Source organism: Amblyraja radiata, chromosome 19, assembly GCF_010909765.2.
Source record: "Amblyraja radiata isolate CabotCenter1 chromosome 19, sAmbRad1.1.pri, whole genome shotgun sequence".
Taxonomy (NCBI): domain Eukaryota; kingdom Metazoa; phylum Chordata; class Chondrichthyes; order Rajiformes; family Rajidae; genus Amblyraja; species Amblyraja radiata.
The window spans coordinates 7,479,053-7,492,608 of NC_045974.1; the positions used below are offsets into that span (position 1 = coordinate 7,479,053).

The 13,556-nt window shown below is 46.4% G+C and overlaps 1 protein-coding gene across 2 annotated transcripts in view; it reads right to left on the bottom strand.

Moving 5' to 3' along the window:
* Window positions 1–402: 402 nt before the first annotated feature.
* Window positions 403–13,556, bottom strand: part of arhgap8 (Rho GTPase activating protein 8) — a 46,374-nt gene continuing 33,220 nt past the window's right edge. Inside the window, exons 8-14 of one of the 2 annotated variants that reach the window (XM_033037591.1) lie at window positions 12,968–13,078; window positions 12,217–12,290; window positions 11,121–11,198; window positions 9,733–9,861; window positions 3,375–3,478; window positions 2,548–2,774; window positions 403–1,278 (exon numbers count right to left, since the gene is read on the bottom strand). In XM_033037591.1, the coding sequence (XP_032893482.1) occupies window positions 2,577–2,774; window positions 3,375–3,478; window positions 9,733–9,861; window positions 11,121–11,198; window positions 12,217–12,290; window positions 12,968–13,078 (694 nt within the window). In that variant the 3' untranslated portion in view covers window positions 403–1,278; window positions 2,548–2,576. The remainder of the gene's footprint in view (window positions 1,279–2,547; window positions 2,775–3,374; window positions 3,479–9,732; window positions 9,862–11,120; window positions 11,199–12,216; window positions 12,291–12,967; window positions 13,079–13,556) is intronic. The other variant, XM_033037592.1, reaches the window with a different exon arrangement.

Genomic DNA, 13,556 nt, shown 5'->3' on the forward strand with positions numbered 1-13,556 from the left:
AGGAAAATAATTAGAAGGAAGCATCTGATCAAGAGAACTCCCTTCCAGTCTGGAGGTTGTAGATCTTAAATCAAGTACCTGTACATAGAATTATTGTTAAATATTATTAGCAAAAGCTATTGGTCCAGGAATTCACTGAATATTGTGGAATTTTGAGGCCGTTAGCCACTGTGGAAAGAGTCCAAGGACATGGAACAATTACACCAGCCTCTGTCATGAGCTAGCATGGAAGACGTTGAGTGGTGACTAAATGAGTAGCAAAATATATTTACGAATGACCTTTTACCCACGATCTTTTGCAATGTACTTCTGCTCAGGTTTGAAAAGAACTCCCTTTCTGCATAATTTGCACATGAATCAAGTACCTTATTAGAGGAAAAATAATCATCTAGTTTGTGTGACAAAGTTTAAATCGCAAATCAGTTTATTGAGGGTGTAGAGAACACAAACGCAACAGAGACCAGTCGAGCCAATTGGCCTTTGTTACAGAACCTCATTGAATACAAGAAACAAAACACTAAACATGAAGTTTTGGGAAAAACAGTAAATTACAGAATATTGCAGACCTAATTGTTAAACATCTTTAATATAAATACAGAAAATTCAGCTTAGGATCTGGCACGTTTCTTAATTTTAATAACAAAAAGTATAAAAGAGCTTATGTTTATATCGCATTTAATTCTTTCCAAATGCAGGGCATAAGCTCAGTACATTTAAGATGGAAATAAAGTCACAAGGATTTTAGGCCACGTTGGTTTGTCATCGTTGTCCCTTGAATTAACCATTCTCTGCTCCCTTTGGGGAGAAGGGACCAGTGAAGACTCCTCGCCAGTAATCAACACTCTTGTCTTGAATGGTGCGAACCGTATCTCAAACAATAATGCTGAATAACATTTATATTTAATTGCCACCGTTTGTAGCAGTAGCAAACATGGAACTCAACCTATTCTAGACAGAATAAACTATCAAAAACATCTTTGAAAAAAATGATCATTTGCTGATATTAATAAAAAACTAGGCAGAGGCGTAGGTGCTAAATTTCTTGTTTTAAATGGATGAAAATGTAAACTCCTCTCCCTTATACATAAATTTCAAGTTGGCTGGATTCATTTGAACACTGGATTCATTTGAACACTGAAGCAAGTCTGGTCTGTTGAATTGAAAGTTTCTCCTCTGCCACCTCCAAAGTAAAAAATATTCCTACCAAACGACTGATTATTCTTGGCTCATGAAATTAAATCTTTCCGTATTAGTGTCTGGAGAGCCTAACGATAGAATCTATGTACGAAATACAAAAGGAAACCATAGGGCAGTGGAAGCTTTTTTAACCTATAACTTATTCTGCGCAGTTTTGAGATTTTACTGAAGTCACAAAACACATTCCTAAATGGCTCAGCCACAATATTTCCACTGGCTGCCCTTGGTAATACATGATTTGCATTTGAAACTTTTTAATTCTGATCGGTTCTCCCCCTCTCAGTAGTTAAAGGAACATTTCACTCAAATAATTATGTTATCCCACACCCAAACTGTACAATTAGAAAATAAGATCAAGGCTCGACGTGAATAGAATCTCGAGACCATGTGCACCCCGACCCAAATGAATTGTCCTTGCAGATTATTCATTTTGGTATCAAATTGTTAATGATGTTTCAGACTTTGTACCACACACACACAGTGCAGGAGGAGCGCCCGCCTATTCTTCCACTTGCATCTCTCCTTCTTGCACCATGGAAACCAGAACTTGGCAAGACGAGCTGGCCTCCCACGGAATGATCTTTAAATTCAACGCCACCATCATTGTAAAACACAAACAAAGTCTGTCTACAATTGTGTAGCATGGAAGAGGAATGAGGTTACATTTAAATACCATTTAAAACTGATGACAAAAAAAGCTGGAGAAACTCAGCGGGTGAGGCAGCATCTACGGAGCAAAGGAATAGGGGATGTTTTGGGTCGAGACACTTCTTCAGGCTGATGTGGGGGGGGGGGGGGGGTGGGAAGAAGAAAGGAAGAGGCGGACACAGTGGGCTGTGGGAGAGCTGGGAATGGGAGGGGAATGAAGGAGAAAGCAAGGACGACCTGAAATTGGAGAAGTCAATGTTCATACCGCTGGGGTGTAATGGTAAGCGGTATGAACATTGACTTCACCGATTTCAGGTAGTCCTTGCTTTCTCCTTCCTTCCCCACCCCTTCCCAGCTCTCCCACAGCCCACTGACTCCGCCTCTTCTTTTCTTTTTCCCGACATCAGTCTGAAGAAGGGTCTCGACCCGAAACGTCGCCTATTTCTTCGCTCCATAGATGCTGCCTCGCCCGCTGAGTTCCTCCAGCTTTTTTTGTCTACCTTCGATGTTTTCCAGCACCTGCAGTTCTTTCTTAAACACTTTCTCATCCTCGGCTCCTTCACCACCTTCGTGACAAATGACGTCCAAGTATTATGAAGGATGTCTATTTAGCAGTGCAATTGGTTCAAGTAATACAGGCAACACTGGGGATGTAGCTGGTCGAACAGTGATTCAGATCGCCACTTGGTTCAGTTCACTTACCAAGGTTATGCGCTGCTTCCAAAACGCATTTATGGTAATATCTCATTAGGCAGAATCCTGGAGCTGAAGACTTGGTCGTAGTATTCGATGATCAGCTCAGTAAACATGTTTATCGGGGGAAGGGCTTGCAGTGTTACAGGTCCTTTCGGGGGCCAGATAAGGTTCACTCCAAAGACTGAAGCCAAGTTTGAGGGGTTCATTTTATTGAAAATGCTCTGCTGGGATACCTAACGCAAAAGAGACTTCATTAGACTTTAACGACATGCACCGCATTAGACCATCAACACTCAGCTATCTGGCAATATCAAAGTTTCAACATCTGGCCACCACAGACCAAAGATCAATGAGCTCAATATACATTGATGCAGATCCTGGGACCTGGAGCAAAAGACTGCTGGAGGAACTCAACAGGTCAAGGCAGCATGAGTGGAAGGAAATAAGCAGTTGACATTTTGGATTTCTTGGATATCTCTTTTTCACACAGAGAGTTGTGAGTCTGTGGAATTCTCTGCCTCAGACAGCGGTGGAGGCCGGTTCTCTGGATACTTTCAAGAGAGGTAGATAGCGCTCTTAGAGAAAGCAGAGTCAGGGGATATGGGGAGAAGGCAGGAACGGGGTACTGATTGTGGATGACCAGCCATGATCACATTGAATACTCCTGCACCTATTGTCCATTGATTTGGACCCTTCATCTGGCACTGACCCATTTCCCTCCCCAGATGCTGCCCGACTTGCTGAGTTCCTCCAGAAAACTCAGCCTTTGCCCCTTGCAAAACCTCGGTCAGATCTTCAGTCCAGTTTAAAAAAATCCTTCTGCAAAAACTCACCATGTTGAGAAAGCATATCAGGTGCTTCACCACGATGTAGTTATGCTCAGGAAGTCTCTGCATTAGTTGCTTGCAGCGAGTCACACGTAAACTGCTTTCAACAGCTAGAAGTTAAAGTACACACCTGTCAGATTTTACTTTGATCCATGTTGTTTTCTGTGGCAGGGAAGTTTAACATGAAAACCATTTATTTTTCCACTTACTTCAATATCGATGAAAGAAAAAGGCTATTTATAGCCTGCATTAGGTGTGGAAAAGCTGCACAGTGAAGAACTATCAACATTATTTCTTGTGAAAGTGGATTTCTCTCCCCTGGAGCACTGACCCCATCTGTACGGCAATGTCTGACATGTACAGATAATACTGCTTTCGATTTCTTATCTTTCTGCGCAGAAAAACCTCTTCTCCAACACCTTTAGACATTCTCCTCACAAATACGTCTGGCAAATGCACTCGTTATTGAAATGGAAGTGCATTTCATTCTCATCATCACAGATCTCTCTCCCTGCAGTGACTGCATTCACCCCATGATTAAATATTTCACGACCGTATGCAATTGTTGAAAGATGCAAGGCTCATCTCTGGGGCAAGGCACGGTGTTTATACAACACCTTTCAATAGACAATAGGTGCAGGAGTAGGCCATTTGGCCCTTCGAGCCAGCACCGCCATTCAATGTGATCATGGCTGATCATCCCCAATCAGTACCCCGTTCCTGCCTTCTCCCCATATCCCCTGACCGCTATCTTTAAGAGCCCCATCTAGCTCTCTCTTGAAAGTATCCAGAGAACCTGCCTCCACCGCCCTCTGAGGCAGAGAATTCCACAGACTCACAACTCTCTGTGAGAAAAAGTGTTTCCTCGTCTCTGTTCTAAATGGCTTACTCCTTATTCTTAAACTGTGGCCCCTGGTTCTGGACTCCCCCAACATCGGGAACATGTTTCCTGCCTCTAGCGTGTCCAAGCCCTTAACAATCTTATGTTTCAATGAGATTCCCTCTCATCCTTCTGAACTCCAGAGTGTACAAGCCCAGCTGCTCCATTCTCTCAGCATACGACAGTCCCGCCTTCCCGGGAATTAACCTTGTAAACCTACGCTGCACTCCCTCAATAGCAAGAATGTCCTTCCTCAAATTAGCATCTGAGAATAATCCAGACGTCATTTAAGTTGGCATCACGCATCACTGAAGGGCCCGTTCTTTAGACTTTAGATTTTAGAGACCCAGCACAGAAGCAGGCCCTTCAGCCCACCGAGTCCGCGCTGACCAGCAATCACCCCGTATATCAGCACGATCCTACACACAAGGGGCAATTTATAATGTTTAACCAAAGCCAATCAACTTACAAACCTGCAGGTCTTTTGGAGCGTGGGAGGAAACCGGAGCTCCCGGAGGAAACCCACACAGGTCACGGGGAGAAGGTACAAACTCAGTACAGACAGCACCTGTAGTTACGATTGCACCCGGGTCTCTGGCGGGCGCTGAGAGGCAGCAACTCTACCGCTGCGCCACCGTGCCGCCCACTGAGAACAAATGTAGCTGCCATTGGAGGAGTCTCTTTCCTGTTGCATTCAGACAATGCAGCCCTCCGTCCGTCAGTGTTGCACTGAATTGCCAGCCTCGATTTAGATCTCATCTCATAACAGGTCATTCAACATAGGCAACATTTTGCAGTTTGTGCACAAATGAACATCATCTGGGAAAATGTCTGTGGCTCTAAATGTTTAAATTAAACAGAAATTGCCACAACAAGCCTTTGACGGCGTTTCATTCCTTTGGGCCTAGTTTCATTACAGAGCGATTTGGCTGGAGATGTATTGCTGATCGTTTAATAAAACGGAATAGAGGAGGGCGGACGGAGGGTGGAACTTTGTATCGAAGCAGGTTGTAAGTCTGAAGAAGGGTCTCGGCCCGAAACGTCACCCATTCCCGCTCTCCAGAGCTGCTTCCTGTTGCCGCTGAGTCACTCCAGCATTTTGTGCCTGCCTCTGTATCGGAGCAACAGGTTCGTGCATTTTCACCCCTTACAGTTTCTGCAAAAAAACTGAAAGAGAGTCTGGACCTTTTAATTAATTTTCAAGAACAGTTGCAGAACAATGCGTTGGCTCAGTGTTGTCCGTTGAAGCCATGTGCGGCGGCTCGGTGGAGTTGCTGCCTCACAGCGCCAGAGACCCGGGTTCGATCCTGACTACGGCTGCTGTCTGTACGGAGTTTGTACGTTCTCCCCGTGACCTGCGTGGGTTTTTCTCCGAGATCTTTGGTTTCTTCCCACCCTCCAAAGACGTGCAGGTTTGTAGGTTAATTGGCTTGGTATAAATGTAAAATGGTCTCTAGTGCGTGTAGGATAGTGTTAGTGTGCGGGGATCGCTGGTCGGTGCGGACCTGGTGTTTACGCACTGTATCTGTAACTAAACTAATTCCCTCCTCTCCTTGCAGGCTCCAGCAAACGTGATCTCATACGTGGGTCTTGTTGCATGTTTGAGCTACGAGTAATATTCTCACTGGGATCACTGCATACAATAGACAATAGGTGCAGGAGTAGGCCATTTGGCCCTTCGAGCCAGCACCGCCATTCAATGTGATCATGGCTGATCATCCCCAATCAGTACCCCGTTCCTGCCTTCTCCCCATATCCCCTGACTCCGCTATTTTTAAGAGCCCTATCCAGCTCTCTCTTGAAGGCATCCAGAGAACCTGCCTCCACCGCCCTCTGAGGCAGAGAATTCCACAGACTCACCACTCTCTGTGAGAAAAAGTGTTTCCTCGTCTCCGTTCTAAATGGCTTACTCCTTATTCTTAAAATTAAAGACAACATTACTCTTCTGTACTCTAGAATTTAGTTCAAATGTTATGGTGTCAGCTGAAGTCACTCCGAGCCATGGCGGCATACAGCGCAGAACAGGCCCTTCGGCCCAACTTAGTTCATAACGAATAGGAGTAGAATGAGGCCATTCGGCCCATCAAGTACACTCCGCCATTCAATCATGGCTCCCTCCTGACGCCATTCTCCTGCCTTCTCCCCATAACCCCTGACACCTGCACTAATTAAGAATTGCCCTTGCCCATGCCGACCAAGATCCACCACCATGCCTGTCCCACCTGCCTGCTTCTGGCCCGTATCTCATAGATAGCTACCTTAACGCATTGAATCAATAAAGTTTCAAACCTGCTCCTGGCAAATTGGTAAAGGTGAGCAACTTAAATAAATTCCACTGTAGATTAAAATAAAACAAACTTTAAATCCAGAACTGCCCTGAGCAAAGCAAGGCCAATTGTACCAACAATGTCAGAGTGTTATGGGCGAGGATTGCTGTGGGTTTAGTTTAGTTTAGAGATACGGTGTGGAAATAGACCCTTCGGCCCACTGAGTCCATGCCGACCCTCAATCACCCGTACACTAGTAGACAAAAATGCTGGAGAAACTCAGCGGGTGCGGCAGCATCTATGGAGCGAAGGAAATAGGCAACGTTTCGGCCCGAAATGTTGCCTATTTTCTTCGTGCCATAGATGCTGCCTCAAGACCCTGTCCCACTGTACGAGCTCATTCAAGAGCTCTCCCAAGTTTAAAAAAAAATCAAACTTGTGGTAAGCACGTAGAATGTACGTAGCGGGTACGTCGGAGCTCGGGGATGTCTCTTAGCGGCTCGTAACGCTAACGGCAGGTACACACGGGAAACGGCGTAAGCTCGGGAAGACTCGTGAAGATTTTTCAACATGTTGAAAAATGTCCACGAGAGCCCCGAGTACCTAGGAGCGGCTATTACCGTAAATCTCCGAGTTCGAATCAGGGCAAACTCGGGAGAACTCTTGAATGAACTCGTACAGCGGGACAGGGCTTTCGCCCGCTGAGTTTCTCCAGCATTTTTGTCCACCTTCGATTTTCCAGCATCTGCAGTTCCTTCTTTAACACCCGTACACTAGTTCCATGTTACCCCACTTTCCACATCCTACACATTAGGGCCAATCCTCAGAAGCCAATGAACCCACAAAGCTGCACATCTTTGGAGTGTGGGAGGAGACCAGAGCACCCGGAGAAAACCCACACAGTCACAAACTCCGCACAGATATGATCGGACCCGGGTGTCGGGCGACGTGAGGCCGCAACTCGACCGCTGCGACTCCGCGCCCCCCTCATTTCTCATTGAAAAACATCAAAATCCATTCTTCACGACGGCAAGAACCACGATGCATTGTGAGCAATTGCTTGTAAGCGTTTGCGTTAAAGGATGTCTGAATATATTTCACCAGTGTTCTCTTCCTGCAGTAAGCTATTGTTTACAGAGTGCACATTACAAGTGGAACACAGCCACAGGCAAAATGCTAATATTCACTGGCTTTGCAGAATCAGCCCTGTTCCCAGGGTTGGGAGATGATCCAGAATTTCATAAATGCCAGGAAAACAAGAAAAATACAAGTTAAAGGGTAAATTGTTGTTTTTTTTACATCTACATATATATTTGGACAAACCTCATCTTCTGATCCTCCATCTGTTAACACATGCCTGAGCACCACTTCAGACAATGATTCATTGGTAGATCAGGCACGCCGACAATAACCTTCAAACTGTTTAATTTAGAAACACACAGGGCTCATTTCTTGGATTAGCTCACAGCAGAGTGAGTTTGTTCCGCTTATAGATGTAGAGTCATGCAGCGTTGAAACAGGCCCTTCGGCCCAACTTGCCCATACCGGCCCACACGTCCCATCTACGCTAGTCGCACCTGCCTGCATTTGGCCCACATCCCTCTAAACCTGTTCCATCCATGCACCTGTCTAGGGGATCTTATTGAAACATATAAGATTATTAAGGGTTTGGACACGCTAGAGGCAGGAAACATGTTCCCGATGTTGGGGGAGTCCAGAACCAGGGGCCACAGTTTAAGAATACGGGGTCGACCATTTAGAACGGAGACGAGGAAAGACTTTTTCACCCAGAGAGTTGTGAATCTGTGGAATTCTCTGCCTCAGAAGGCAGTGGAGGCCAATTCTCTGGATGCCTTCAAGAGGGAGTTAGATAGAGCTCTTAAAGATAGCAGAGTCAGGGGATTTTGGGGAGAAGGTAGGAACGGGGTACTGAATGTGGATGATCAGCCATGATCACATTGAATGGCGGTGCTGGCACGAAGGGCCGAATGGCCTACTCCTGCACCTATTGTCTAGTGTAAATGAATCTTAAACGTTGCGATAGTCCCTGCCTCGACCACCTCCTCCGACAGCTGGTTCCATGCACCCACCACCCCTTGTGTTTAAAACGTTACCTGTCAGGTTTCCGTTAAAGCATGGAGGCCAATTAACCTGTAGCGCACGGGTTTGGATTTGCCATGGGTCAGGCAGGAATTGTCGCACGAGTTTATGCTCAGGGAATTTGAGGAACAAGAGTACAAATTAAATCGGAGCCACAATAGGAAATAATCTCCGGATATGCTTGGTGTGATCACTGATGTAATCTGAGAAATGTGGTTCAGCAAGTTCCCACAAACAACATTGCACAATGCTTCATGTAACGCAAGTGCAGAAGATTCATTGATCAAGGAGTCAAACAGACAACACAAGTTCACTAGAGTACAATTAGGCCATTCAGCCCATCGGATCTACTCTGTCATTCAGTCATGGCTGATCTCTGCCTCCTAATCCCATTTCATGCCTTCTCCCCATAACCCTTGTCACCCGTTCCAAAGGAATAGACTTCTTTATAGCTGCTTTAGTTTAGAGATACAGCTCGGAAGCAGGCCCTTCGACCCACCGAGTTCGTGCCGACCAGCGATCCCCCCGTACACTTACACTACTACCCTGCAGGTTAGGGGCAAATTACAATGTTATCAAGCCAGTTAACCTGTTGTTCTTTGGGATCCCGGAGAAAATCCACGGGGAGAACATGCAAACTCCGTACAGACAGTACAAGACATGGGGTTAGACACAAGAGACTGCAGGTGCTGGAATCCTGAGCAATAAGCGAATTGCTGGAGGAACTTTGTGGGCCAGACATCGTCTGTGGAGGGAAATGGACACGTTTTGGTTGGAGGGACTCTCGAGTCCCAAGTGCCATTGGTCCTTTTTCCTCCACAGATGCTGCCCGACCTGCTGAGTTGCTCCAGTGATTTTTCTCTAACTCATTATACAAACCTGTACGTCTTTGGAATGTGGGAGGAAACCGAAGATCTCGGGAAAAGACCCACGCGGGTCACGGGAAGAACGTACAAACTCTGCGCAGACAGCACCCGTAGTCGGGATCGAACCCGGGTCTCAATAGTTTTTAAATATTTTAAAAATCTGCCGTTCATTCAACAGAGGGAGAAACGGGTCTGCTTCGAGTTGTGCACATTGGGGGCGGATACAAGAGGAAAACAAAACCTTTACTCACTTCCAATGCTCTGGACGTGATCGTAAATCTGAGAGGTGAGGATTGGCTCCGGGAGTTCTCGCAGGAAGGTTTTTAAGATTACAGCAGGAACATGTTCATCTCCATATTCTTCAAACTTAATGGGTTTTCCTAAAGTTGAAGTTACAGATAATATTAGTCTCCACTGAATACATCAACATTCCCGTCTATTGGAGCGTCCATTCTGATACAAACATTGTTGCAAATAATCCCACCAGCAGCAGATCTTTAGTCAGAGGGCGGTGAATCTGTGGAATTCTTTGCCACAGACGGCTGTGGAGGCCAAGTCAGTGGATATTTTTAAGGCAGAGATGGATAGGTTCTTGATTAGAATGGGTGCCTATACCATTGGGCGGTGAGCTCAAATCCAATCAGCCACCAATGTATTGGTTACTGGTGGACCTGTAATACTATAGGTGCATACGATCCATCAAACTCGAGTACAACGGGTAGATCAAGGGTGACGATACTGAGGGTAGATCCTGGTTGCTCAGCATTGCAGAGTACCAGTTCCAGAGATGAAGTCTAATGTCTGCAATGAGGTTGGTTGGAAAATCAAAACCGCACCCTCATTTACAGAAGGACTGTTCAGGAGCCTGATAACAGAGGGGGGGGGGGGGGGGGAAGCTGTCGCTGAGTCTGGTGGTTCATGTTTTCTGTCGCCTGATGGAAGCGGGGAGAAGGAATGACCAGGACGAGACAAGTCTTTGATTATGTCAGCTGCTTTTCCAGGGCAGCATGAAGTGTAGATGGAGTCCATGGGAGGGGAGGGGAAGGGGAAGGGAAGGGAGGTCGAATCAGTGAAACTTGGGAGAACTCTTGAATGCCCTTAACTCTGGCGAAATTATCACGTTTGCATCTGACCCCTAAAAAAGTGCTTGAAGGAACTGCAGATGCTGGTTTGCACTGAAGATAGACAAAAAGAGCTAGAGTAACTCAGTGGGACAGGCAGCATCTCTGGAGAAAATGGAACAGGTGACATTTCGGGTGGAGACCCTTCTTCAGACTGATGAAGGGTCTCGACCCGAAACGTCACCGTACCTATAAATACAAAGATAGACACAAAATGCTGGAGTAACTCAGCGGGACAGGCATCATCTATGGAGAGGAAGAATGGGTGACGTTTCGGGTCGAGACCCTTCTTCAGGCCCGAAACGTCACCCATTCCTTCTCTCCAGAGATGCCGCCTACACCTGGCTGAGTTACTCCAGCATTTTGTGTCTATCTTCAGTGAAAACCAGCATCTGCAGTTCCTTCCTAAAAAAACGAAGCTGGTCACAGGGTTGAGAATACAACTTGATGTTTATTTCACTATCACCACTTTATGAATGAGTTGGTCTGGTGATCACGTTGACCAGGTGGACACTTACCCAGATTATATTGTTTCTGGATTTCCTTAATGATCTGGATGTTGGCCGATCTCCTGAATATTCCTTCCGTTTGAAGTGCTAAACACAAAAGAACATTAGTCTTAGAGATACAGGATACAGATAGGAAACAGGACCTTTGGCCCAACATAGGCTTTTCACTGTCCACACTGGTCAACCCGAGGAGCACCTTCAGCAACAGACCGGTCCCACCAAGATGCAGCACAGAACGCCACAGGAGATCCTTTTCCGCTGTGGCTCTCAAACTGTACAACTCCCCCCCCGCCCCCCCCGGTTTGGGACGGGACACTTCTTCAGACTGGAGGAGGTTCCCGATCCGAAGCGTTATCTGTCCGTGACGTCCAGGGACGCTGCCTGGCCCTCTGAGTTACTCCAGAACTTTGTGACTTTAGTTGAAAACTATTGTTCAGATTTAGAAAATGGCCAGGTAGGTTTTTTTCCATATTTTAGTTTTAGAGATACAGCGCGGAAACAGGCCCTTCGGCCCACCGGGTCCGTGCCGACCAGCGATCCCCGCACACTAACACTATCCTACACCCACCAGGGACAAGTTTTACATTTATCAAGCCAACTACCCTACAAACCTGGACGTCTTTGGAGTGTGGGAGGAAACCGAAGATCTCGGAGAAAACCCACGCAGGTCACGGGGAGAACGTACAAACTCTGTGCAGACAGCGCCCTGTAGTCGGGATCGAACCCGGGTCTCCGGCGCTGCATTCGTTGTAAGGCAGCAACTCTACCGCTGCGCCACCCTGACCGCTCAGATATTGACAACTGAATGGGAGGGATTGTAATGCCTCTGTCCCACTTAGGAAACCTGAACGGAAACCTCTGGAGACTTTGCGCCCCGCCCAAGGTTCCCGGAGGTTGCAGGTGGTTGCCGGAGGTTGCAGGTAGTGGAAGCAGGTAGGGGAGACTGACAGAAACCTCCGGGAACCGCACGGAAACCTTGGGCGGGGCGCAAAGTCTCCAGAGGTTTCCGTTCAGGTTTCCTAAGTGGGACAGGGGCATAACTCTCCACAGAGTAAATCACATCAAAAGCCAACATTCTTCACACAGAAGGGGAAGCACAACGTACCATTCTGTTTCAGGAACTGCACCGTCTGTCTCATTACCAGAGGAATCGTTTCTCCGTTCCCTTTGTCTCGGAGGCTGGTGGGTTTTATTAAAAAGAAAGGAATAGATTTCGGTAAAATAGTAACTTGGCTGCACCCATGTCAGTTCTGTGACAACGGCAAGTTAAAAAGCCACACAGAGTAATTCATTTACATTCATTTTGTAAAATATCCCAAGGTATTTTTACAAGAGTATTTTCAAACACTTCAGAGATTGGGCCAACTTGATGTGGAACTTGATGCCGAGGATGAAGGCAGTTTAAAAAATGGGGTTAACAATAAGAGAACGAGATGAAGGAGTTTCGAGAGGAGAATTTGATTTTGATTTCTTTGCGCCAATCACCATCTGCGAGAGGATTTTTCATGCAACCAGAGTGGTCCCCAGCGCCATCTCACCACTGTCTCCATCTCATCCATCGTCTTAAGTGATAGGTGCAGAATTGGGCCATTCGGCTCATCAAGTCCACTCCGCCATTCAATCATGGCTGATCTATCTCTCCCTCCTAACCCCATTCTCCTGCCTTCGATCGACAGGATCGAACCCGGGTCTCTGGCGCCAATGACTGGGATTGACCTGAAATTCACTACTAAAGCTTAAAATCAACTCCGATATTTATCCAAGCCACCGGTTGTTCAGATTAACAACTCAGTTTAAATACGAGATTGAAAAATCATAATTATAATAAATCTCAGATGAATCATGCAAATACTTACTACTGCAGACTGACACCAAACTGCTGCTGAGGAAGGGGTGGTCGGGGTGGGGGGGTCTTCGCTGCTTGGGGTGCTCCTCCCTTTTGAGAAACTCTCAGTTTCTCATCATACCTGACAGAAAGAGGCCGGGCGTGATTATCACTTCAAGCACATGTAGTTTAGTTTAGTTTAGAGATACAGCACGGAAACAGGCCCTTCGACCCACCGAGTCCACGCCCACCAGCAATCCCCGCACAATAACACTATCCTACAAACACACACGGACAATTTACATTTACACCAAGCCAATTAACCTACCAACCTGTACGTCTTCGGAGTGTGGGAGGAAAGCAAAGATCTCGGAGAAAACCCCACGCAGGGTCACGGGGAGAACATGCAAACTCCGTACAGACAGCGCCCGTAGTCGGGATGGAACCCGGATCCCTGCCGCTGTGAGGCAGCAACTCTGCCGCTGCGCCACCGTGCCACGCATGCAGTCTATTTATTTATTTATTTATTTAAAAACAATTTATTAGAAGCAAATGTACAACGGCATTTAAAACTATACAGCTATTGTACAGCTTCAATTTTAACTTTCTAGCTTGAGTTG